The 25,210-nt window shown below is 41.0% G+C and overlaps 1 protein-coding gene across 1 annotated transcript; it reads left to right on the top strand.

Moving 5' to 3' along the window:
* Positions 1-611: 611 nt before the first annotated feature.
* LOC127830956 (alkaline phosphatase-like) lies at positions 612-22,808 on the top strand. The gene is made up of 10 exons (XM_052355903.1): positions 612-809; positions 3,275-3,495; positions 3,827-4,001; positions 16,246-16,418; positions 16,764-16,865; positions 19,927-20,029; positions 20,685-20,825; positions 21,175-21,366; positions 21,592-21,729; positions 22,149-22,808. The coding sequence occupies exons 1-10, from the start codon at positions 731-733 to the stop codon at positions 22,436-22,438; spliced, it is 1,614 nt and encodes a 537-aa protein (XP_052211863.1). The 5' UTR covers positions 612-730; the 3' UTR covers positions 22,439-22,808.
* Positions 22,809-25,210: the final 2,402 nt, after the last annotated feature.

Here is a 25,210-nt window from a genome sequence, read left to right as displayed (position 1 = left end):
ATAAATACGTGGATGTGAATGGCAACTGTGTTCTGGGGGATTTGACGATTGGTAACATTGGGTTGTTTGTGATTATAAGTTTATTAAACATGTGCCACCCTTGTCACAGGAACGTGTTAATAGAGTTTTATTACACTTCAAATGCAAAGGTATGTATGTACGACTCGTATTTGGAAAGCGATTTATTATCTATGTCTCGCCAAACCTCCAAGGTATCCAGCATATATAACTTATGCAAAATACTTATAATACCACATTAGCCATGATATATTAATATAATAAAAATCCTTAATAGTTAATTTCTGTTGTTGATTGACTAAGCCAAAAATGAAAACGAAAATCATAACATTGACACATTAATCAATTGACCTTATACCGTTGAACATCTTGGTTTACTAATCAAGCATTAACAATACTATAGCAATGCGCACGTGTTCTTATACGTAACTAATTTACGGTACAAATGAACGTGATTGCACTCGATCAGTTGCATGGTACATAATTAGTTGGCAGCCAAGATATCCAGTGGTTTCATCTCCTCTTCTATTACCTTGCCCACATGTTCTAAATCGCCTTGTTCGATGTAGGACGCATACGTGACGGAGGAAGATTTAAAATTCACGTACGATGCATGCATACATTTAGACCACATAAATCTGCATATCGAATACTTATCGTTGTCCGTTCATCAACATAAACAGAAACCGCTCGGCAATTGTCATTAGCAACCATGAAGTCAGTGTTAACAGCGATGAGCTGTGTGCTTTTGCATTATTTAAATGGAATAATGTGCAGTGGAAACGGTGAAAGTAAGTGTAAATTCAGATATATAATCAAGTACTTTTTCGTGTCACAATAACGTATTATTTACGTGTAACATGCTTAATTGCATATAGATCTTACTCGTGCAATTATTTAGCAAGTGAGCGAAATACATAGTCTTATATTACCGGATATCGTTGACGCATTAGACCAGAAAGTTATGACAACAGTTAATGTCATTTGGTTGACAAAATAGCAGGGCAAATGTGGACATCAATAAACCAGTAAATTTCATATGACAAGACAAAATGTGTACTGCCCGTATTATTAGAACGTTTAGAATATTATCAAATACTTAATTGAAAAAAGCAGCCAAGCAGCACCAACAAAACAACAGAAAAATAAGTGGTTATTAGCATTTTAGATGTGCAAACGTAAACCACTTGATAAAAATTACTTATATTGATATAGGTTAATGTAGGAAATCAACAGAAATTTCGAATAACATTGCGCATATCACATCATATTATACTTAACAGTTACATAGAATAAAGAGAGCGACCCTTTTACATATATACTGGCAGTTAAATCAGTTCAATTTTATCATTTCAATTAAACATTTCTATGTGTTTATAATTGAGACAGGATTTTCATTTAAGAATTAAGTTTGTTATACATTTTTTCCTTTTATTTCTTCCTTACAACATTTTACTAAATAACATGAACAATCACAAATACAGTGGTAGCTTCCACTCATCAGCATAACATCATACAAAGCGTAATTAATACTTAACGACGAAGTTGCTTTTCTGCTTACTTGATTTGGTAGAAGTACATGTTTTTCTTTTGTTATTTTTTAAACATATTTTTTTCACTTTCATAGTATACATCGACATTGTATTTGTAAATGATTATGTGAAGACGATGTGCTATGTCAAAGCTTGTCTGTCTGCCCGCCCGTTTGTCCATCCGTCCGTCTTTATGTCTGTCACAACATTACAAATAGCACAAAATACAAAAATAGCACATTCAAAACAAATGCTATACATAGATGTACGGAATATTTTTTTTAACGATTGAACGTATCTTGTGCATATTTCAAAATGCATGTATCAATTACGTTAATACTATAAACTGGCGTGTGTGCATGCGTGTGTGTGTGTGTATATGGGTGGGGGAGGGATAATCCACTGATGCAAATGGTCATTTTCTCTCTCGAAAAATTAACAAGTTGCCAATACATGATATAAACATAACACGGGAACACTATAATCTGGTGGAGGCAGAATAATCTCGAATAATTAACTGGGTGCGAAGGCATTATATAAACATGAATATGATGGTATAAACAGTAACCTGAGTGCTCTGGGGTTCTAGCCTCCCTTACATATTGTGAAGCCTGTCTGTTATCCTTCAGTACATCTTTGTTTATTTATCGAAGTCTTTTTGGTTGATTCTAACCGTTTGCTGGCTGTTCACTCGTGATTTCACTTGAAGGCGTTTGTTTGCTTTTGCCTCCATAGACGGAAATTTATCACTACTCCATACGACAGCTTTATGACCGTGTTCTTATAAGAGTCAATGGCACAGCAAACACGCGCCAATGACTCTTAAAACTGTCAAATATTAAATCAAACCATTTATATCCCACACTCGTTTCCTTTTCGACGATAACATTTTTTTTTATACATTTTTACATTTTTACTTATCCATTGCAGCGAAAATAAGGATTCAATGTCCATACTCATGACAACACTGTTAAGTCCTACTACTGGTTTTCTAAAAGTCCCGTACAGAGGTAGTTCATAAGCAGCTTGAAACAAATACAACATAAAAATTAAAAAAAAATCATGTTCACTCATGCTAGTTACCGGGGTACATTTCCTTGGCAAAGTTTACAGGAGACAGCTTAGAATTTAAAGATTGTATAAAGAGATCAATACATTTTTAATAAAAAAATACTCAGAGCGCACTAAGTCTAGTGGTAAGAAAATATAATAAACGAAGGTGAATTATTTGAGAATGTTCGTAGAAATACAGTATATATGTGTTTCAATGTGAATTGACTCATCCTGTATATATATGATAATATTTTACAAAAAGGAAAGCTAAACATATAATTGTACACGCTTCTTGCTATGTATTGTTTATTTGTTTATTTGTGACCCTTTGGAAATAAAAGCCTCAAAAGATTGTAATGTTACTTCTCCCTCAAACTATTTTTAAATAAAACCTTATGTCTGTGTTCCAAATACAATAAACGGCAGTTGTCAGCTACTGTCGTACGTATGTACTTTCGAGCAACTGATTGAGTTGGTAAACGCTTACGTCAGCTATCCGGGCCTGTCCGAGAGAGCGAGTAAGTTAATTTACCAAACGTTGTATCAATTACTGACTTGTTTCACAAACACGTTAAAAACACGTTCACAAAAAACGAACAAACAACGCTGTGTATTTATCAGCCAAAAACACGTTCACAAAAAACGAACAAACAACGCTGTGTATTTATCAGCCGCCTTGTTCTGGAGAAATCTGGGTCGGGAGGAGCTCAGGCGCGCCAGGCGTCTACAGCCGAACATCGCGGTGGCCAAGAACGTAATGCTGTTCCTGGGGGACGGTATGGGCGTATCCACGGTAACCGCGGCGCGCATTCTTCACGGGCAACTCCAGAACAAAACCGGGGAGGAGTCCGCGCTCGCATTCGAGAACTTCCCTTACATCGCCCTTTCTAAGGTAATTCCGAAAATGTGAACAAAGCGTGGTCAATAATTGTCAACGTTTATAAATAGTGAGAGCCGTTAGAATTATTTTAACAGATATCACTATTATATATTATTTGTAAATTTGTAAAAAGACTTCTTGTTCATGGCAATGCTTCTCTCGAATCCATCTTTTCCTCAAAATACTATTAACAGTAGAACTGTAGTGTGTATGTGTGTGGTATTTTGAGAGAATACACTTAATTCCTAATGTTTTCTTATTTTATACGGTAATATGTATTTACCATGCACTATTAGAAAGTACACTAGTTTTCCATATCTACTGGCCGCTGTCTGATGTGCAGACGTACAACCAGAACGCCCAAACAGCCGACTCTGCCGGCACCGCGACTGCCTTCCTGTCGGGGGTGAAAACCAACCTCGGCCTGCTGGGCATGGACGCCCGCGCTGTGTTCCACAACTGCAGTAGCGCCCCGGGCACCGAGGTCACGAGCATACTGCACTGGGCATTGGCAGCTGGTAGGTGTCGCCATGGATGCAGTTTGTGCGTTCGTAATATTTGTAGTAGCTCATTCACCATGTCACGTTTACGTCGGTCCATTTTTACTATGTTACGCTAAGTGGCAAGCAAACAAGTCAACATAGCCGTTACTAGTGCACCTCAATGTGACACGTGCTCAAAACACCTCTTTGTTATACAATAGCTTTACTATATGATATTGTTCTAGTCTATACGTATGGATGCACGTGCCATAAAGAATGGATAGCATGGCTTCTGTGTTGTACATCATAATCTTAACCCATTGCATGCTGGGAAATTTGTCGTAAGCTAAAATGTCGTCTGCAGAATTTCTAAAATTAGCATTTTCTTCGATTTTTTTTCGAAGATTAATGTCAGAATAGCAAACAGTTTTGATCCTGATGAGACGCCACGTTCTGCAAAGGCCATCAAAATTCGGTTCCAGCACTGAAAGAGTTAACGACAGTCCACATTTCTGCGTTACAATACGAACCACCATGCATCCATCGCTAATACGTTGCTCGCATACTGAATTTATTTATAAATGCACATTTAATATAAAGACGACGTGACTAAATATATTACTATTTGCACACAACATTCAAGTTGTACGTATAGAACAGCCAAGTCTCTGAATAAATAACGCGGTTGACCCATTTATGCCTAGTGTCTAGAAAAAAGGCCTTGGCAAACAGCGTAGACCCAGATGAGACGCCGCATGATGCGGCGTCTCATCAGGGTCTGCGCAGTTTGCTTAAAGGAATTTCTGTAACAAATATTCTAAATATAGAAATAAATATACTAGACATCGCTAATTTTGGAAATAAATTGATCCTATTTAGAAGGATGGGGGAGTCCACTAGGCATTAATGGGTTAATTGTGAACGCATTGCAATACCTTTACCACATTGAGCTCCTATGTAAAACCCCCGTCACACCGGACTGGCGTCCTTACTGCGTCCTTACGGCGACCCAGGTCGCAGTGAGGACGCCACAGACGCCGGAGGAACGCAGTAAGGACGCAAGCGGACGCAGTGAAGACGCCGAAATTTGCTCAGGACGCGAGCCCACGGCGACCACTTTGAACATATACAAAGTGGTCGCCGAAGTCCGGCGTTTTTACAGCGTTCTTTTAAGGACGCAATAGTCGAAGTAGGGACGTGGTAGGGTCGCTGTAAGGTCGCCATGGACGTCGTGTGGTCGCCGCTCAAACCCACAGAAAATGATAATTGACTGCAAGGCGATCGTACGGCGACCTTATTGCGACTTCAGTACGTCCTTTGTACGTCTATTGCGTCCTCAGAACGACTATGGCGTCCTTACTGCGACTTCATTGCGTCCTTACGGCTTCTATTGCGACCCTACTACGACTATGGCGTTCCTACTGCGACCCCAGTGCGTGTTTAGGGACGTATTAAGGACGCCGTGAGTATGCGCAGAACGCCATAAACCAGGACGCTGGTGTGACGGGCAGGCGAAAAACAGCATTTTTACCGAAAAAGTCATTGGCGTCCTTGCCACGACAATCATAAAATTCTAGAAACACAGTCTTAGGTCGCCGTAAGGACGCCAGTCCGGTGTGACGCGGCTATTACACATACCGTAGTATAACGTCAGCGTTATAACGCGATGTATGAAGTGAAGCCTAAAATGCTTCATAGTAGAATGGTAGAATTTGGTGAAAACTTGGAGCAGCACGCGAAGCCATAAACATACTACCACAGCGCGTATTATGATGATAAAACTGATGCATTCGATCAAGTTAAATTGTGGTCATTTAACATTTTAGTGCTCTAACAGTTTCACCTGTCATATTTATGAAGGGTAATGTGGAAATAGTGCAAGACCTTTTAGTTTTCACCGAGGTTGAAGGTCAAGTCAGAATAACTACAAACGAAACGTAATAGTGTTATAACTAAACAGATTCATACGTTGTTTTCGAGAAACTTGGTTAACTTAGGGGCCGTCCATGAAGTTAAAGTACGTCACGCCCCCGTAGGGGGGGGGGGGGTGTTAGAAAGTGTGACAGTTTGTGACATGGTGGAGGGGGTGGTAAGGCCATGTGTGATGTTACACATAAGTTTTTTTAAACTTGTATTTCTAATTTATGACTTTTTAAATATAATTCAATAGCGTTAACATAATTTTCAATGATTTTGTGAAACATATGACTTGGTTTTATGTCGAAATAGCATAAAAATAATAAGTATCACCTGAATGTGTTGTTCACTATTCCTCTCGCTAGGAACGCTAGTATGCTGTTGTTCACGATTCCTCTCGCTAGGAGCGCTAGTATGCTGTTGTTCACTATTCCTCTCGCTAGGAGCGCTAGTATGCTGTGTTGTTCACTATTCCTCTCGCTAGGAGCGCTAGTATGCTGTTGTTCACTATTCCTCTCGCTAGGAGCGCTAGTATGCTGTTGTTCACTATTCCTCTCGCTAGGAGCGCTAGTATGCTGTTGTTCACTATTCCTCTCGCTAGGAACGCTAGTATGCTGTTGTTCACTATTCCTCTCGCTAGGAGCGCTAGTATGCTGTTGTTTACTATTCCACTCCCTAGGAGCGCTAGTATGCTGTTGTTCACTATTCCTCTCGCTAGGAGCGCTAGTATGCTGTTGTTCACTATTCCTCTCGCTAGGAGCGCTAGTATGCTGCTGTTCACTATTCCTCTCGCTAGGAGCGCTAGTATGCTGTTGTTCACTATTCCTCTCGCTAGGAGCGCTAGTATGCTGATGTTCACTATTCTTCTCGCTAGGAGCGCTAGTATGCTGTTGTTCACTATTCCTCTCGCTAGGAACGCTAGTATGCTGTTGTTCACTATTCCTCTCGCTAGGAGCGCTAGTATGCTGTTGTTTACTATTCCACTCGCTAGGAGCGCTAGTATGCTGTTGTTCACTATTCCTCTCGCTAGGAGCGCTAGTATGCTGTTGTTCACTATTCCTCTCGCTAGGAGCGCTAGTATGCTGTTGTTCACTATTCCTCTCGCTAGGAGCGCTAGTATGCTGTTGTTCACTATTCCTCTCGCTAGGAGCGCTAGTATGCTGTTGTTCACTATTCCTCTCGCTAGGAGCGCTAGTATGCTGTTGTTCACTATTCCTCTCGCTAGGAGCGCTAGTATGCTGTTGTTTACTATTCCTCTCGCTAGGAGCGCTAGTATGCTGTTGTTCACTATTCCTCTCGCTAGGAGCGCTAGTATGCTGTTGTTCACTATTCCTCTCGCTAGGAGCGCTAGTATGCTGTTGTTTACTATTCCACTCGCTAGGAGCGCTAGTATGCTGTTGTTCACTATTCCTCTCGCTAGGAGCGCTAGTATGCTGTTGTTCACTATTCCTCTCGCTAGGAGCGCTAGTATGCTGTTGTTTACTATTCCTCTCGCTAGGAGCGCTAGTATGCTGTTGTTCACGATTCCTCTCGCTAGGAGCGCTAGTATGCTGTTGTTCACTATTCCCCTCGCTAGGAGCGCTAGTATGCTGTTGTTCACTATTCCTCTCGCTAGGAGCGCTAGTATGCTGTTGTTCACTATTCCTCTCGCTAGGAGCGCTAGTATGCTGTTGTTCACTATTCCTCTCGCTAGGAGCGCTAGTATGCTGCTGTTCACTATTCCTCTCGCTAGGAGCGCTAGTATGCTGTTGTTCACTATTCCTCTCGCTAGGAGCGCTAGTATGCTGTTGTGCACTATTCCTCTCGCTAGGAACGCTAGTATGCTGTTGTTCACTATTCCTCTCGCTAGGAGCGCTAGTATGCTGTTGTGCACTATTCCTCTCGCTAGGAGCGCTAGTATGCTGTTGTGCACTATTCCTCTCGCTAGGAGCGCTAGTATGCTGTTGTTCACTATTCCTCTCGCTAGGAGCGCTAGTATGCTGTTGTTCACTATTCCTCTCGCTAGGAGCGCTAGTATGCTGCTGTTCACTATTCCTCTCGCTAGGAGCGCTAGTATGCTGTTGTTCACTATTCCTCTCGCTAGGAGCGCTAGTATGCTGTTGTTCACTATTCCTCTCGCTAGGAGCGCTAGTATGCTGTTGTTCAGAGGAATAGTGAACAACAGCATACTAGCGCTCCTAGCGAGAGGAATAGTGAACAACAGCATACTAGCGCTCCTAGCGAGAGGAATAGTGAACAACACAGCATACTAGCGCTCATAGCGAGAGTAATAGTGAACAACAGCATACTAGCGCTCCTAGCGAGAGGAATAGTGAACAACAGCATGCTAGCGCTCCTAGCGAGAGGAATAGTGAACAACAGCATACTAGCGCTCCTAGCGAGAGGAATAGTGAACAACAGCATACTAGCGTTCCTAGCGAGAGGAATAGTGAACAACAGCATACTAGCGCTCCTAGCGAGAGGAATAGTGAACAACACAGCATACTAGCGTTCCTAGCGAGAGGAATAGTGAACAACAGCATACTAGCGCTCCTAGCGACAGGAATAGTGAACAACAGCATACTACCGCTCCTAGCGAAAGGAATAGTGAACAACAGCATACTAGCGCTCCTAGCGAGAGGAATAGTGAACAACAGCATACTAGCGCTCCTAGCGAGAGGAATAGTGAACAACAGCATACTAGCGCTCCTAGCGAGAGGAATAGTGAACAACAGCATACTAGCGCTCCTAGCGAGAGGAATCGTGAACAACAGCATACTAGCGCTCCTAGCGAGAGGAATAGTAAACAACAGCATACTAGCGCTCCTAGCGAGAGGAATAGTAAACAACAGCATACTAGCGCTCCTAGCGAGAGGAATAGTAAACAACAGCATACTAGCGCTCCTAGCGAGAGGATTAGTAAACAACAGCATACTAGCGCTCCTAGCGAGAGGAATAGTGAACAACAGCATACTAGCGCTCCTAGCGAGAGGAATAGTGAACAACAGCATACTAGCGCTCCTAGCGAGAGGAATAGTGAACAACAGCATACTAGCGCTCCTAGCGAGAGGAATAGTGAACAACAGCATACTAGCGCTCCTAGCGAGAGGAATAGTGAACAACAGCATACTAGCGCTCCTAGCGAGAGGAATAGTGAACAACAGCATACTAGCGCTCCTAGCGAGAGGAATAGTGAACAACAGCATACTAGCGCTCCTAGCGAGAGGAATAGTGCACAACAGCATACTAGCGCTCCTAGCGAGAGGAATAGTGAACAACAGCATACTAGCGCTCCTAGCGTGAGGAATAGTGAACAACAGCATATAAGCGCTCCTAGCGAGAGGAATAGTGAACAACAGCATACTAGCGCTCCTAGCGAGAGGAGTAGTGCACAACAGCATACTAGCGCTCCTAGCGAGAGGAATAGTGAACAACAGCATACTAGCGCTCTCGCTAGGAGCGCTAGTATGCTGTTGTTCACTATTCCTCTCGCTAGGAGCGCTAGTATGCTGTTGTTCACTATTCCTCTCGCTAGGAGCGCTAGTATGCTGTGTTGTTCACTATTCCTCTCGCTAGGAGCGCTAGTATGCTGTTGTTCACTATTCCTCTCGCTAGGAGCGCTAGTATGCTGTTGTTCACTATTCCTCTCGCTAGGAGCGCTAGTATGTTGCTGTTCACTATTCCTCTCGCTAGGAGCGCTAGTATGCTGTTGTTCACTATTCCTCTCGCTAGGAGCGCTAGTATGTTGCTGTTCACTATTCCTCTCGCTATGAGCGCTAGTATGCTGTTGTTCACTATTCCTCTCGCTAGGAGCGCTAGTATGCTGTGTTGTTCACTATTCCTCTCGCTAGGAGCGCTAGTATGCTGTTGTTCACTATTCCTCTCGCTAGGAGCGCTAGTATGCTGTTGTTCACTATTCCTCTCGCTAGGAACGCTAGTATGCTGTTGTGCACTATTCCTCTCGCTAGGAACGCTAGTATGCTGTTGTTCACTATTCCTCTCGCTAGGAGCGCTAGTATGCTGTTGTTCACTATTCCTCTCGCTAGGAGCGCTAGTATGCTGTTGTTCACTATTCCTCTCGCTAGGAACGCTAGTATGCTGTTGTGCACTATTCCTCTCGCTAGGAACGCTAGTATGCTGTTGTGCACTATTCCTCTCGCTAGGAACGCTAGTATGCTGTTGTGCACTATTCCTCTCGCTAGGAACGCTAGTATGCTGTTGTGCACTATTCCTCTCGCTAGGAGCGCCAGTATGCTGTTGTTCACTATTCCTCTCGCTAGGAACGCTAGTATGCTGTTGTGCACTATTCCTCTCGCTAGGAGCGCTAGTATGCTGTTGTTCACTATTCCTCTCGCTAGGAGCGCTAGTATGCTGTTGTTCACTATTCCTGTCGCTAGGAGCGCTAGTATGCTGTTGTTCACTATTCCTCTCGCTAGGAGCGCTAGTATGCTGTTGTTCACTATTCCTGTCGCTAGGAGCGCTAGTATGCTGTTGTTCACTATTCCTCTCGCTAGGAGCGCTAGTATGCTGTTGTTCACTATTCCTCTCGCTAGGAGCGCTAGTATGCTGTTGTTCACTATTCCTCTCGCTAGGAGCGCTAGTATGCTGTGTTGTTCACTATTCCTCTCGCTAGGAGCGCTAGTATGCTGTTGTTCACTATTCCTCTCGCTAGGAGCGCTAGTATGCTGTTGTTCACTATTCCTCTCGCTAGGAGCGCTAGTATGCTGTTGTTCACTATTCCTCTCGCTAGGAGCGCTAGTATGCTGTTGTTCACTATTCCTCTCGCTAGGAGCGCTAGTATGCTGTTGTTCACTATTCCTCTCGCTAGGAGCGCTAGTATGCTGTTGTTCACTATTCCTCTCGCTAGGAGCGCTAGTATGCTGTTGTTCACTATTCCTCTCGCTAGGAGCGCTAGTATGCTGTTGTTCACTATTCCTCACGCTAGGAGCGCTAGTATGCTGTTGTTCACTATTCCTCTCGCTAGGAGCGCTAGTATGCTGTTGTTCACTATTCCTCTCGCTAGGAGCGCTAGTATGCTGTTGTTCACTATTCCTCACGCTAGGAGCGCTAGTATGCTGTTGTTCACTATTCCTCACGCTAGGAGCGCTAGTATGCTGTTGTTCACTATTCCTCTCGCTAGGAGCGCTAGTATGCTGTTGTTCACTATTCTTCTCGCTAGGAGCGCTAGTATGCTGTTGTTCACTATTCCTCACGCTAGGAGCGCTAGTATGCTGTTGTTCACTATTCCTCTCGCTAGGAGCGCTAGTATGCTGTTGTGCACTATTCCTCTCGCTAGGAGCGCTAGTATGCTGTTGTTCACTATTCCTCTCGCTAGGAGCGCTAGTATGCTGTTGTTCACTATTCCTCTCGCTAGGAGCGCTAGTATGCTGTTGTTCACTATTCCTCACGCTAGGAGCGCTAGTATGCTGTTGTTCACTATTCCTCTCGCTAGGAGCGCTAGTATGCTGTTGTTCACTATTCCTCTCGCTAGGAGCGCTAGTATGCTGTTGTTCACTATTCCTCTCGCTAGGAGCGCTAGTACTAGTATGCTGTTGTTCACTATTCCTCTCGCTAGGAGCGCTAGTATGCTGTTGTTCACTATTCCTCTCGCTAGGAACGCTAGTATGCTGTTGTTCACTATTCCTCTCGCTTGGAGCGCTAGTATGCTGTTGTTCACTATTCCTCTCGCTAGGAGCGCTAGTATGCTGTTGTTCGCTATTCCTCTCGCTAGGAGCGCTAGTATGCTGTTGTTCACTATTCCTCTCGCTAGGAGCGCTAGTATGCTGTTGTTCACTATTCCTCACGCTAGGAGCGCTAGTATGCTGTTGTTCACTATTCCTCTCGCTAGGAGCGCTAGTATGCTGTTGTTCACTATTCCTCTCGCTAGGAGCGCTAGTATGCTGTTGTTCACTATTCCTCACGCTAGGAGCGCTAGTATGCTGTTGTTCACTATTCCTCTCGCTAGGAGCGCTAGTATGCTGTTGTTCACTATTCCTCTCGCTAGGAGCGCTAGTATGCTGTTGTTCACTATTCCTCACGCTAGGAGCGCTAGTATGCTGTTGTTCACTATTCCTCTCGCTAGGAGCGCTAGTATGCTGTTGTGCACTATTCCTCTCGCTAGGAGCGCTAGTATGCTGTTGTTCACTATTCCTCTCGCAAGGAGCGCTAGTATGCTGTTGTTCACTATTCCTCTCGCTAGGAGCGCTAGTATGCTGTTGTTCACTATTCCTCACGCTAGGAGCGCTAGTATGCTGTTGTTCACTATTCCTCTCGCTAGGAGCGCTAGTATGCTGTTGTTCACTATTCCTCTCGCTAGGAGCGCTAGTATGCTGTTGTTCACTATTCCTCTCGCTAGGAGCGCTAGTACTAGTATGCTGTTGTTCACTATTCCACTCGCTAGGAGCGCTAGTATGCTGTTGTTCACTATTCCTCTCGCTAGGAACGCTAGTATGCTGTTGTTCACTATTCCTCTCGCTAGGAGCGCTAGTATGCTGTTGTTCACTATTCCTCTCGCTAGGAGCGCTAGTATGCTGTTGTTCGCTATTCCTCTCGCTAGGAGCGCTAGTATGCTGTTGTGCACTATTCCTCTCGCTAGGAGCGCTAGTATGCTGTTGTGCACTATTCCTCTCGCTAGGAGCGCTAGTATGCTGTTGTTCACTATTCCTCTCGCTAGGAGCGCTAGTATGCTGTTGTTCACTATTCCTCTCGCTAGGAGCGCTAGTATGCTGTTTTTCACTATTCCCCTCGCTAGGAGCGCTAGTATGCTGTTGTTCACTATTCCTCTCGCTAGGAACGCTAGTATGCTGTTGTGCACTATTCCTCTCGCTAGGAACGCTAGTATGCTGTTGTTCACTATTCCTCTCGCTAGGAGCGCTAGTATGCTGTTGTGCACTATTCCTCTCGCTAGGAGCGCTAGTATGCTGTTGTTTACTAATTCTCTCGCTAGGAGCGCTAGTATGCTGTTGTTTACTATTCCTCTCGCTTGGAGCGCTAGTATGCTGTTGTTCACTATTCCTCTCGCTAGGAGCGCTTGTATGCTGTTGTTCACTATTCCTCTCGCTAGGAGCGCTAGTATGCTGTTGTTCACTATTCCTCTCGCTAGGAGCGCTAGTATGCTGTTGTTCACTATTCCTCTCGCTAGGAGCGCTAGTATGCTGTTGTTCACTATTCCTCTCGCTAGGAGCGCTAGTATGCTGTTGTTCACTATTCCTCTCGCTAGGAGCGCTAGTATGCTGTTGTTCACTATTCCTCTCGCTAGGAGCGCTAGTACTAATATGCTGTTGTTCACTATTCCTCTCGCTAGGAGCGCTAGTATGCTGTTGTTCACTATTCCTCTCGCTAGGAGCGCTACTATGCTGTTGTTCACTATTCCTCTCGCTAGGACCGCTAGTATGCTGTTGTGCACTATTCCTCTCGCTAGGAGCGCTAGTATGCTGTGTTGTTCACTATTCCTCTCGCTAGGAGCGCTAGTATGCTGTTGTTCACTATTCCTCTCGCTAGGAGCGCTAGTATGCTGTTGTTCACTATTCCTCTCGCTAGTAGCGCTAGTATGCTTGTGTTCACTATTCCTCTCGCTAGGAGCGCTAGTATGCTGTTGTTCACTATTCCTCTCGCTAGGAGCGCTAGTATGCTGTTGTTCACTATTCCTCTCGCTAGGAGCGCTAGTATGCTGTTGTTCACTATTCCTGTCGCTAGGAGCGCTAGTATGCTGTTGTTCACTATTCCTCACGCTAGGAGCGCTAGTATGCTGTTGTTCACTATTCCTCTCGCTAGGAGCGCTAGTATGCTGTTGTTCACTATTCCTCTCGCTAGGAGCGCTAGTATGCTGTTGCGAAGTCTTGTTTTATGTATAGCATTGCTTTCGTCATGCCGGAAATATTATTTCTATATTGTCCGCTGCATAAATATGTATCCTGTGTAAAACATTGCATAATCGGAAGATTATCTATAACTTCACATCACCAATTGTAAATAAAAAAGCAGCAGATAAATGATGTGTATTACATAAATGTCAAGTTGAACTTTTGCATTTATTGTTTTCAAATTCATTCTAGGTTGAGACTCAACTTGAGTTACTGCATCTATGAATAACTGTGACAACTGTAGACAATTAACTATTCTCCTATAAAATTCATTTTAATATTGCAATGTTAAGCTCTTTTAAGTGGACATTTTATATTTCAATACAGTTAAATAGAGAAGTGAGTTTTAGCTTTAATATAAATTAGGAGTTCATTTAAAAAAATGGTTTGAACGTGTGACATATTTAAGGGGGTGGGGGGGGGGTCCGAGATGTGTGACAGTTTGTGACAGGGGGGAGGGAGGGGGTTAAAAATGGTCAAAAATAGCGTGACATACTTTATGGACGACCCCTTACTTGGCTATATTTTGCCGTTTGTCTGTCGGTTATTATCTTCCTCTGTCCATCCGCAAAAAAACACAGTAGAGAAATCATCAAAAGTGAATGTGACATGATTATAAATCTTGAATTGCATATTAAAATTGATGACAGGATTATGAGTTACCCTTCTTGTCTACACAGGTCAAATTTACTGTGACTGTTTCTTCAACTAGGGTTACACAAAAAATGCATTCTTTCTTAAAGTAAAGACAATGTTATTATGAAACTTTGTATACAAATACACGTAAAAGCAATGTGATGATTATATTCACATACCCTTTTTTACCAAAAGTCAATTTTCTGGTTAAGCTAGAAATATCATTTTGATTAAAAAGATAAACGGCGTTTGTATTAATTGATGTTTGTTGTTGAAAGCGATCGTCAATAAAAATGAAGAGAAGACTAGTATTTGTGAAAACAAGTTAGGAGATGAAACTGTTGCGTGTTACTCTAATTGATCACTCTGTATATGAATTTAATAAAAAAAAAAAACATGTTTAGCGACTAGACAAGTTCTTATGTATGATGTTGAATGATCAAGATAAAACATGGTTTAAGGGGCTTAATGGCGCATTTTTCCTTATTTCAAAACTGGATTTCAATTTGCAAATGAATATTGTACATTAAATACGTTTCTTTGAAGACGTAAATACATTTTCGTAAAACCAATTTACGCTCAAATGTTGACAAAAAACTGGATTTCAATTTGCAAATGAATACTGCTCATTAAATACGTTTCTTTGAAGACGTATATATATATATTTTTAAACTAAATTACGTTCAGACTTTGACATTTCGAAAGAATTACAATCAGGTATACTAAGTGCAAAGCCGATACCGACACGTTTACTCGTATACTACTACTGATATACTACTCACAGGGTGCAGGATCAACGGATTTTTTCAAGGGTTTACACACGGGCTGGAAAGAATGTAACAACACCGTTAATTAATTCTATTTTTGCAAATATCGCAAAGTTATTGAAATATCGCTGCAAACATCTTGATTGGTTGGAGAGTTCACTTGCACGGTAAGGTTCTTCTGTATTGCGGACAATAAGCGTTCTTACAAATGACATGATGACAAAAAGGGCATCAGTATGCCAGAACGACACAAAGGGCGACAAATGTCAAATTGTCGTATCGACACCACTTCGTCGTTCTGTTAGATATACAACTGTCAGAACAAAAATTGGATGTCTGCACGTGCTAATGTTGTCGTATCGAGATCCTTTGTGGTGTTATTGCTGGAATATTTGGCTCTCTTTCGTATTGGCGTGTTGGCGACTTACTTCAAAACCGCCAACACACACGATCGCTATGGCTCAGTCCCACTATGTATACTTACTTGGTCCATTAATTATAGTCCCAGGTCTGTTACATGATATATCCAAAACTTTTGAATATGTGATATCATTCTTAAAGAATAATATTATTCAAATAAGAATAAAAGGCTTGCGTTACCCACTCTAGAAATTGTATGTTACTATAACAAAGTGAAACTCCATTTGCATCAGCAGGAGATCATTTATTTAAATACTATTATAGCCGCGCTCTGGGACAATCGGGCTTAATGCAAGTGGGTAATGTTTCGTCCCAGATATGCTGGTGCAGTCCGCACATGCTATTCAGGGACGACACTTTCCGCCGAGACTGGATTTCCGTTTAAAAGAGGCTTCCTTTACGCCAAAAAAATCCATAAAATCGAAGAGTGTCGTCCCTTGTTAGCCTATGTGGACTGCACAGGCTAATCTGTGACAATATCCACTCACATGACTTAAGCCCGATTTTCTAGAAAGCGACTAAGATATTTGTGAATTGTTAAAATGTGTCCCATTAAGATGCAGAAGAAACATATAGATACAATATATAATGTATATCTGAATTACTGTCACGTAAGTGTAAAACATAAATCTAGGGAAGTGAGAACATTGTTTCGTGCACTTCGAATTGATGCTTTGAATATGCGTACCGTGTTGACAGGAAAGTCCGTTGGCCTGGTGACCACCACCCGAATAACACACGCGACACCCGCCGCTGCGTATGCGCACTCGCCGGACCGGGACTGGGAGAGCGATTATGACATGCGCAGTGTGGCCGGAAACTGTACGGTAAAGGACATAGCCACACAGCTCGTCGAGACGGACGGTATACAGGTAACACGCAACTTACACAGCAAGAGTAAGCGAAATGTACAACAGAACACTTATGTAGATATTTATAAAACAGGGTATTTTTTCTGTTATACACATTTATTTGATATATCCTTATTGGGTGAATCAAAATAATTTTAACTTCCTTTACATGAAAGCATTTTGAATGGGACAAACATACCGGCATAGTACACATTGACACAGTTTCATATCCAGAAGGTATATAAATATAAGGGCATCTGAAAAACTTGTCATGGTTTATTTCGTCTGAAGTGCATGATGCGTTGGTACTTTATATGTCGCCTATACTATTGTGTACTTAGCACAGACGCGATTGTTGTGTTGCAGGTGATATTCGGTGGCGGACGGATCAAGTTTCTCTTGAACGGCACACATGATCCGGAAGACGGTCTGATTACCCGGGGACGCCTGGACAAGGATCTCGTCAAGGTCAAAGGGGGTCACGACATATTATTATCATAAATGTACCAAAGTACAGTGCCTGTCAATCATACATACATATAAGCATCGTCGTGGAGAAAACGGAGGTTAATGCATGTATGTTAGTGTCATCCAAGATTAGTATGTGCAGTTCGCACAGGCTTATAAGAGACGACATTGGCCCGCTTAACAGGTTTTTTTGCGAAGAAGAAGAGACATCCTTTAAAGTTTAAACGAAAAAAAACAACATAAAACCATACACGGTAGATCTAGTCCCTGATTAGCCTGTGCGGACTTTAAAGGCTAATTGTGGACGGTACTTTACGCACATGCATTAAGCCCCGTTTTCCTAGAGCAAGGCTCATATGTATAGCGAAGTGAAATAATAGACAATTTTAAACGATTTTAAACGCACACATTAAAGTCAACAGATTTGTGAAAATTCAACATTTCGAAAATGTATCTCATAACCAGCCAGTCGATCAAAACAACATTTCTTTCTTGACATCGTTTTTATAACAAAACATTAATAACGTGAAATAACTTTTTAATCCCGTATTTTATTATTTAGCTGGTGGTTTTCGATGTATTGAAATCTTCTTTCGTTGGTTTGAACTGATATCCTGACGTCGCGCATCGTAATGAATCATATCCGTGTATGTCAAATTCGCGCAGTCAGTTGCACGTCGACGTTTGGTTTTTGTTTTTATGATAAAAGTTATACGTGTTAGGCTGTTTTGATTACATTAAACTGGTATTCTATAAGATCGTCTCATTGATATCAAATAAACTCGTTGCATGCCATACTTTACATGAACATTTCGAAATATCAATGCGTATATTTTATCTGTCGGACCTGCATTCAAACTAAATTGTGTACCGGGTATGCTTGATTAATACACAGCGCAACGAAACTTCATATTGTCCAATCTATTGATGAACGGTGACACAGGGAAACAGGGCTTACTGCATGTGCGTATCATTCCGAGTCCGCACAAGCTTAGAATGGAAAATGCTTTCCGCTTAAAATGGACCGTCGTTTAGATGAAACTTTATTTAATAACAAAAATACATAAGGGCGGAACGTGTCATCCCCGATTAGCTTGTGCGGACTGGACAGCCTACTTTTGGATGACATTTGACAAGCATGCATTAAGACCAGTTGTCCCAGATTGAGCCTCAAATATGACAAACAATTGGCGTGTCTTCTGTAACAATGTTTACATATAAAAATTGCAACTACAGTACTATTCAGGCCTACCACACCAGTCACGAATGTTCATTCAGACCTACCACACCAGTCACGTGTGTTCATTCAGACCTACCACACCAGTCACGTGTGTTCATTTGTGATCAGAATAGAAAAGCATGACATTCAACCCGCTAGGTACAACGATACAACGCAGACATTTATTTGAGCCTCGCTTTAGGAAAACGGGACTAAATGCATGTTCGTACAAAAGTCTTCCCAGATTAGCCTGTGTAATCCGTACAATCTGATCAAGGAGGACACTGTCCGCCTAAGCCGGATGGTCGCTGCGAAGAGAATTTTTTAAAGAAAAATACAAAAATGCAATAAAAACGTTAAGTGTCGTCGCTGATAAGCCTGTGCAGACTTCACATGATGATATATGGAGACACTTTAGGCACATACACTAAGCTCAGTTGTCACAGACCGAGGCTTATGGACGTTTTGACCTCGTACAAAACACCAACATTCTTACATTCTATTCAGGGGAGACAACCAAGACTATAGTGTAGTTTGGCCAGTCTTGGTTATACCGATCCTCATATTGATCTCTGATTACTTCTGCTTAAATAGTAAGACTGTACATAACTTGATTTTCAAATCAGTCATACGAGTGTGCAGTGTAAGAAAGAATTTATATTTGAATACACATTAATCATGGAAATTTTGATCCGCGGTTTAAAAGATTTATATTTTGAGTATAAATTATTTTTAGTTGGGAGAAAAAGCATCATATATTACCATCATTCAAAAGTATATTTTTGTAACAATATAAGTAATATGCACATTTTTAATAATTTTTCAGTGTTATTATAAAGTAAGTTATACTTATGTAGTTAATCAAAATTGTTTTTGTTGGGCGCAATCAAAATAAAGAATTGAGATGGGTAATTAATGGATTTTATTATTTAGGTACACTAAACATTACTATAAGAACTATAAATAACTAACATATATTAATACAAAAATAAGTCCAATCCAAATTCAAAGATCATTATATAACATTTACAAACAAACAAAAAAACACTTAAGCGCAACTTAATATAAGTATTTTTGTAAGTATACTATAAATTCAAAGTATAAGAAGATGTTTAGATAATAATTTTACATTTCTTATTTGTTTTAACTTTATTTGTGAACCATTCCATCGACCAGTTTCGATTGGATATTGGTGGTTAGGTGCACGGAGCTAAAGCATATGCTAATATTTAGACCATTGCAACATTTTAAGGCATTTTTTTTATTAAAGTATGTTTTCAAATGAGCTATAACCTTTGCCTTTGTATGGTTGGTTTATTACTGCGAGCCAGTGGTGAATGTTTTGTTCAATAAGCATACGTTTAACTTATTTTTTTATATATATATTTGATGTGTGACATAGTTTGTTATTGTCATACATTAGACTTACCTAGTGTCATTTAATATTTCGGATAACTTTGAATTCCAACGATTGTTGAATTAATTTTGGACATTGGAGTACACATTTTCGATTAATGTTTATTTTCGTTACTTAACAAGATTTTATTCCAGAAGCCTATAATTTTACTATTTTGTATAACTTTTATGTTAAGATCTAAATATGCAGATCAGCCACTTAATTGGACTCGCACTATTCTCTAGCGATCACGCAATCCTCATAATTTAAATAATAGTTTATGGAAAACAAAGTCCTGCTTGTGCAGTCCGCACATGCATATCTGGGCCGGCATATCCTCTTTAAAAAATAATTTTTCGTCTCGATGAAATCTGTTACGAAAATCCACGTGACGCGGAAAGTGTCGCCCCTCAATAGTATTCAATCCATTTGTCGTTATAATGCAGGTCTGGGAAGATCGTCAACAGAGCAAGGGACGGCGGTACAAGTACGTCTGGAACCAGACAGAATTCGACAACATCGACCCAGCCTCCACAGACTTTGTCATGGGTAATACACCAGCTCCTGGCGAATCTAAGATCGTAGGATTCTAAGATCGTAGGATACATAAAATCAAGCCTCTTTCTATGAAAACAGGGCATATTGCATATGCGTAAAATGGTGTCCCAGTTAAGCCTTATCAACTTTCCGCTTTAATGGTTTTTTTTTCTTTTAAAGGATGTGTCTTTTACACAAAACCCGAGTGTAATCGGCAAGTGTTGCCCCTGATTAGCATGTACAGACGACTTATCTGGGAAGACACTTTACACACTTGCAAAAATATATGTTTTTACGGAACGAGACTTAATTTACGCGCGATTTTTGTATTTCATAAACAAAGATGTATATTATCAGAATGTTTCCGAAACAAAAGAACTACATCATTGCACTCAATACAAGTATTGACAATCAAATATAATTAATGTAAATTTATTGTAATTATGACAAAGTTAGTTTCCCCTATACATGACACGGTGGTTTAATTGATCCCCTTAATTGGAGTGTCCTGAGGATTTTCCCGTGGACGCCAAGTACTAGTTCTACCCCGGAAACTGACTCAGAGTTTTCAATAAACTGTAGCTATCGAGCTGACATTGATTGTTTTGTATGAAATTGAATCAGATGGCTGATGCTGTGTGATCTGACGTCATTTCTGGTATTGCAGGCCTGTTCGGGAGCAGTCACATGCAGTACTCGGTAGATATATCCAACGACCCCGCCGGGGAGCCTTCCCTAGCCGACATGACAGAGAAAGCAATCAGAATACTCAGCAAGAATCCGAAAGGATTTTTCCTGTTGGTGGAAGGTAAGGCACTCGACGAATAAAAAATGTTAAAAGGTTATATGTTGCCGAGCGAGGCATATAAAATAATAGTGTCGGATAATATGTGAAACGAGATAGCATTTGCTATATAGTTCGTTATCGGCCGAAAATAGAGTCCTTTTGCGGTCGTAAGAATGTGAATAAAAACGCTACCATATAATTATATTGTCTTAAACATAGCTCTACGCTGAGCTCCATGCATAAAGATATCAAAAATAGCACCATTGCGAATACCGTACTTAATGTTTCGTGTTAAGTGATACTAAAAAATATCCTACCAAAGCTATCGGTACGGCATATAGAGAAGGTCACACTGTTGTATGTCTTCCAGGCGGCCGTATCGACCATGGTCACCACGCCTCACAGGCTGTGAGGGCTCTCCATGACACTGTAGCGTTCTCGGAGGCGGTAGAGAGGGGCGTGGCGCTGACCAGCGAGACTGACACACTGACAGTCACCACCGCGGACCACTCGCACGTGTTCACCATCGGCGGGTACCCCAGCAGAGGGAATCCTATATTCGGTTAGTGACATAACACGAACGTTTACAACGTCAACGTCGTGACGAGCAAATACACATTGTTAGTTAAATGCTTACCCGATATACGCACATAATGTCGGTTATTATCGTATATAATTATATTCGTGACACGCGTTGGTGATTATGTTTATTTGGTTTACAAGTATCGACCTGAATGTGATAAACGTTTACGCTATTTATCGATGTCACTGCCCGTTCCGCCTCCAGGTTTGGCAGACGAACAAGGAAAGCTGAAGCTGGCGACGGACGGCAAACCGTACACAACTCTCGCGTACAGCAACGGACCGGGCGCGTACGCTAATGGTGTCAATTTTACACGCCCCAATGTGACATCGACCAACACGTGTATGTAAAGCCACAGCCTATATATGAGTTTCAGTATACGAATCCAAATGTCAATAATGTATGGATTAAAGTTAAATCGCAAACTTAAAATTGCATAGTTTTGCCATTTTGAATGAAATTCCATGCTAAATAAAACATCAATTCACAGTAATAATACTAATGATATATACTATAGTATGCGTTCGTCAATCTGACCTCTGTTAATTTAATTTAGTTGATATGTGTTTCTTCACTAAATGTATTTCGTGAATCCCGGAAAAGATAGCATGTTTTTTTCACCGTAGGCACACGTTGACGTATTTGATCTCATGCCGATTTATTAATTCGTTTTCGCTGACCGTGTTCTTTAGAAATTCCCTGTTATGCTAATATTATTCATATCGTAGCCGGTGTTTGTTATGCGAGCTCTTGAATTTCAGCGCATCCCAACTACCGCCAGCAGTCCGCCGTTCACTTCGACTCGGAGACTCACGGAGGGGAGGACGTGGCTATCTACGCGCAGGGACCGATGAGTCACCTCTTCCACGGCACGCACGAGCAGAGCTACATCGCGCACGTGATGGCTTTCTCCTCATGCCTGGGGGACTATTCCGAGCCGAGCACGTGCGCGCAGGCAGACGTCACCGCTTTAACCAGCACTGCGTGTTTGATTGACGATAGAGTTGTCTGGCTGATTTATTTGCTTGCGATGGTGGCTTTTCAACTTTGATGTCAATGGACGTTGTTTTTATTATCTAGTGTTGTGTAATAACTATAGAAAAACCAAAGATACCGAGAATAAAACGAGACATGACTTTTGTGATTTTATGTTTGTCACCGTGCAGTATGTTATATTTAAATCTCATGTGTGTATGTAGTAATCGGATAGTCATCGAGTAGTTTCAAATTATGAGTTGACTTCCTGCGAACTGCCGAGCTAATTTTGGTGTTTATCGAAATCCATGTATCAGGGGATCGAGTAAGATGACTTAGATTGGGTCACGTGAAGATTCCATTTTTAACAAGGGTCCATATTTCCTATTATAATCCTATTGTATAATTCAAAATTCATAGTTCATAATAAAAACTTCTCTCATTTACTATTACGACCATTCCTTTAGTAATTGACTAATTCTCTCACCAACAATCTAAAAATCAAACATATTGGTATTTATTGCTTTCCAATAAAAAGCAAACACATAAAGTATAAAGAACGATTTTCCGATGGTGAAACATTACTTCAAGTGAGTTAACAAATTGTATTTGAGCCGCGTTCTGAGAAAACTGGGCTTAATGCATGTGCGTAAAGTGTCGTCCCAGAATAGCCCGTGGACGACGCTTTCCGCTTTTTTGTATTTTTAGCTTCAAGGAAGTCCCTCCTTGGCGAAAATAAAGTTAAGGCGGAAAGTGTCGTCCCTGAGTAGCATGTGCGGACTGCACTGGCTAATCTGGGACGACACTTTACGCACATGCATGAAGTCCAGTTTTCAAGTAAGTTTACAAAATTATTTGCTGCTGTTGCTAACTAGTATATCAGTTGTTGTATTACAGTTTTAATGTAATGGCGTTGCACTTAAAAGCAGCTGTGTTTATGTTAATTATATCAAATTTATTTTGTATTTAAAGCTTGGAATAAATATTTTTGTATGTATATACAAAATGATTAAAGTGAGCTATAGCGAAAGCTAAAATCCCGTTTTAACCCATTTATACCTAGCGTCTAGAAAAAAGGCCTTAGCAAACAGCGTAGACCCAGATGAGACGCCGCACGATGCTGCGCCTCATCAGGGTCTGTGCTGTTTGCTTAAAGGAATTTCTGTAAGAAATATTCTAAATATAGAAATAAATATACTAGATATCCCTAATTTTGGAAATAAATTGATCCAATTTAGAAGGATGGGAGAGTCCATTAGGCATAATTGGGTTAAACATACATTATCATATTCGAGGATTCGGGATTCATTCATGTTTCAACTAGGCACCGTAAGCTAGGGGATATCAGGCCCAAATGACAGTGCACAGTATGGTCACACTCGTGTCGATTACAACCCTTTGTTATTATCGGTCAATGTGAACAATTACATAACATGCATGTTATACATATGTGCACTGGTGTAAGTAACGTATTTAAATTATATGCGTAGGCAGATTTGAAAGTTATGCGCTGTATATATATAAATATATATATATAATAATATAATATGAACTTATACATATATAACACTTATTTATGATCGCAGAATATATGGTTTGCAAAATAAAGTCATTTGTATAGATGTATACACAATCAATTGTTTTACTTAATTGGTTGTGGTTACTTAATAGATTCATTGTGTGATAAGTGATAGACCCGGCCGGAGTCGTGGAGATTTCGACGAAAGCCTCTTGGTCTACTTTTTCGTTATTGTGATCGAGTGTATGGCGTACCCTTTGTGTCAAAAGTACATTAACGCCAACAGCAGCAATTTTGTCACTGCGGTAATAAATTTATCACTTCGGTGATATATTTGTAACTGCGGTGATACTTTGTCTGACCCAAAGATTTTGATAAGAGCTAAATCAAACTGACCAATGAAATAACGTCTTTCAAAACGGCAAATCGGCGAATATTTACTGCGAAGTTATCAAGATGTCTGCCTCCATGGATTACTGTAGAACATTGGCGTTCAGACCATGAGTGTTGTAAAACATTACTTCTTTGATCACCAAGTAGAATTCTACCGCATGATAAAATAATTTATTTTGCTCTCTGAACGAATTGCGCCGCCATTTTCTTCGAATATAGCAGTTACTGCGGGGTCAATATTTATATTTCAAATTATTTTACTTAATAAAATTAATAAAGGACGAAAACATATGAAAAAAAAACATATGAATAAACTTATCAACTATCCTTATTCATCCGTATTGATTTTATTTTAAACTATTGTTAAATATTTAATTATTTTCTTTAAAACTGACCCCAATAAATAAATGTAACAGCAGGCATAAAAATATACCAACAGTCATAATTTGTCATCGCGGCGACAAAATTGTAACCGCAGTGACAAATAAGATATCACAGCGGTGACAAAATTGTTACCGCAGTGACAAAATTGTCACCACGGTGACAATGTTGTCATCGCGGTGATATCTATTTTTAGCTGTTGGCGTATTTGTACTTTTGACCCAAATGGTACGGCATACGGGTGCACAATCAAATCCCTATGCCAACAAGACACTTTGTTCGATATATAAGGCGGAGCTATGCATGATGGCTGTCATACGTATCGTCTTTTTTTTTTAAATTGTACTTCGAGATTGTAATAACAGTTTTACAGAACAAGAGTGCGCATATATTAAATAAGATGCATCGCTTTGGGCAAAACGTAGCTCAATACACGTGCGTTAAATGTCAGCCAAAATCAGCCAGGCTAATATGGGTCGAAATTGTCTGCGTTTTATGGTATTTTTCGTTAAATAATGTGCCTCCTTAGCGAAAATCCAGTGTGCGCCTAATGTG

This window comes from Dreissena polymorpha, chromosome 5 (genome assembly GCF_020536995.1).
Source record: "Dreissena polymorpha isolate Duluth1 chromosome 5, UMN_Dpol_1.0, whole genome shotgun sequence".
NCBI classification, from domain to species: domain Eukaryota; kingdom Metazoa; phylum Mollusca; class Bivalvia; order Myida; family Dreissenidae; genus Dreissena; species Dreissena polymorpha.
This window is presented reverse-complemented; position numbering and strand designations above follow the sequence as displayed.

Coding starts and splice junctions, on each gene's coding strand:
- LOC127830956 (XM_052355903.1), top strand. CDS start 731: ATGAAGTCAGTGTTAACAGCGATGAGCTGTGTGCTTTTGCATTATTTA. Junction 21,367..21,591: donor CAGAGGGAATCCTATATTCG/GTTAGTGACATA, acceptor TTCCGCCTCCAG/GTTTGGCAGACGAACAAGGA. Junction 21,730..22,148: donor TGTGACATCGACCAACACGT/GTATGTAAAGCC, acceptor CTTGAATTTCAG/CGCATCCCAACTACCGCCAG.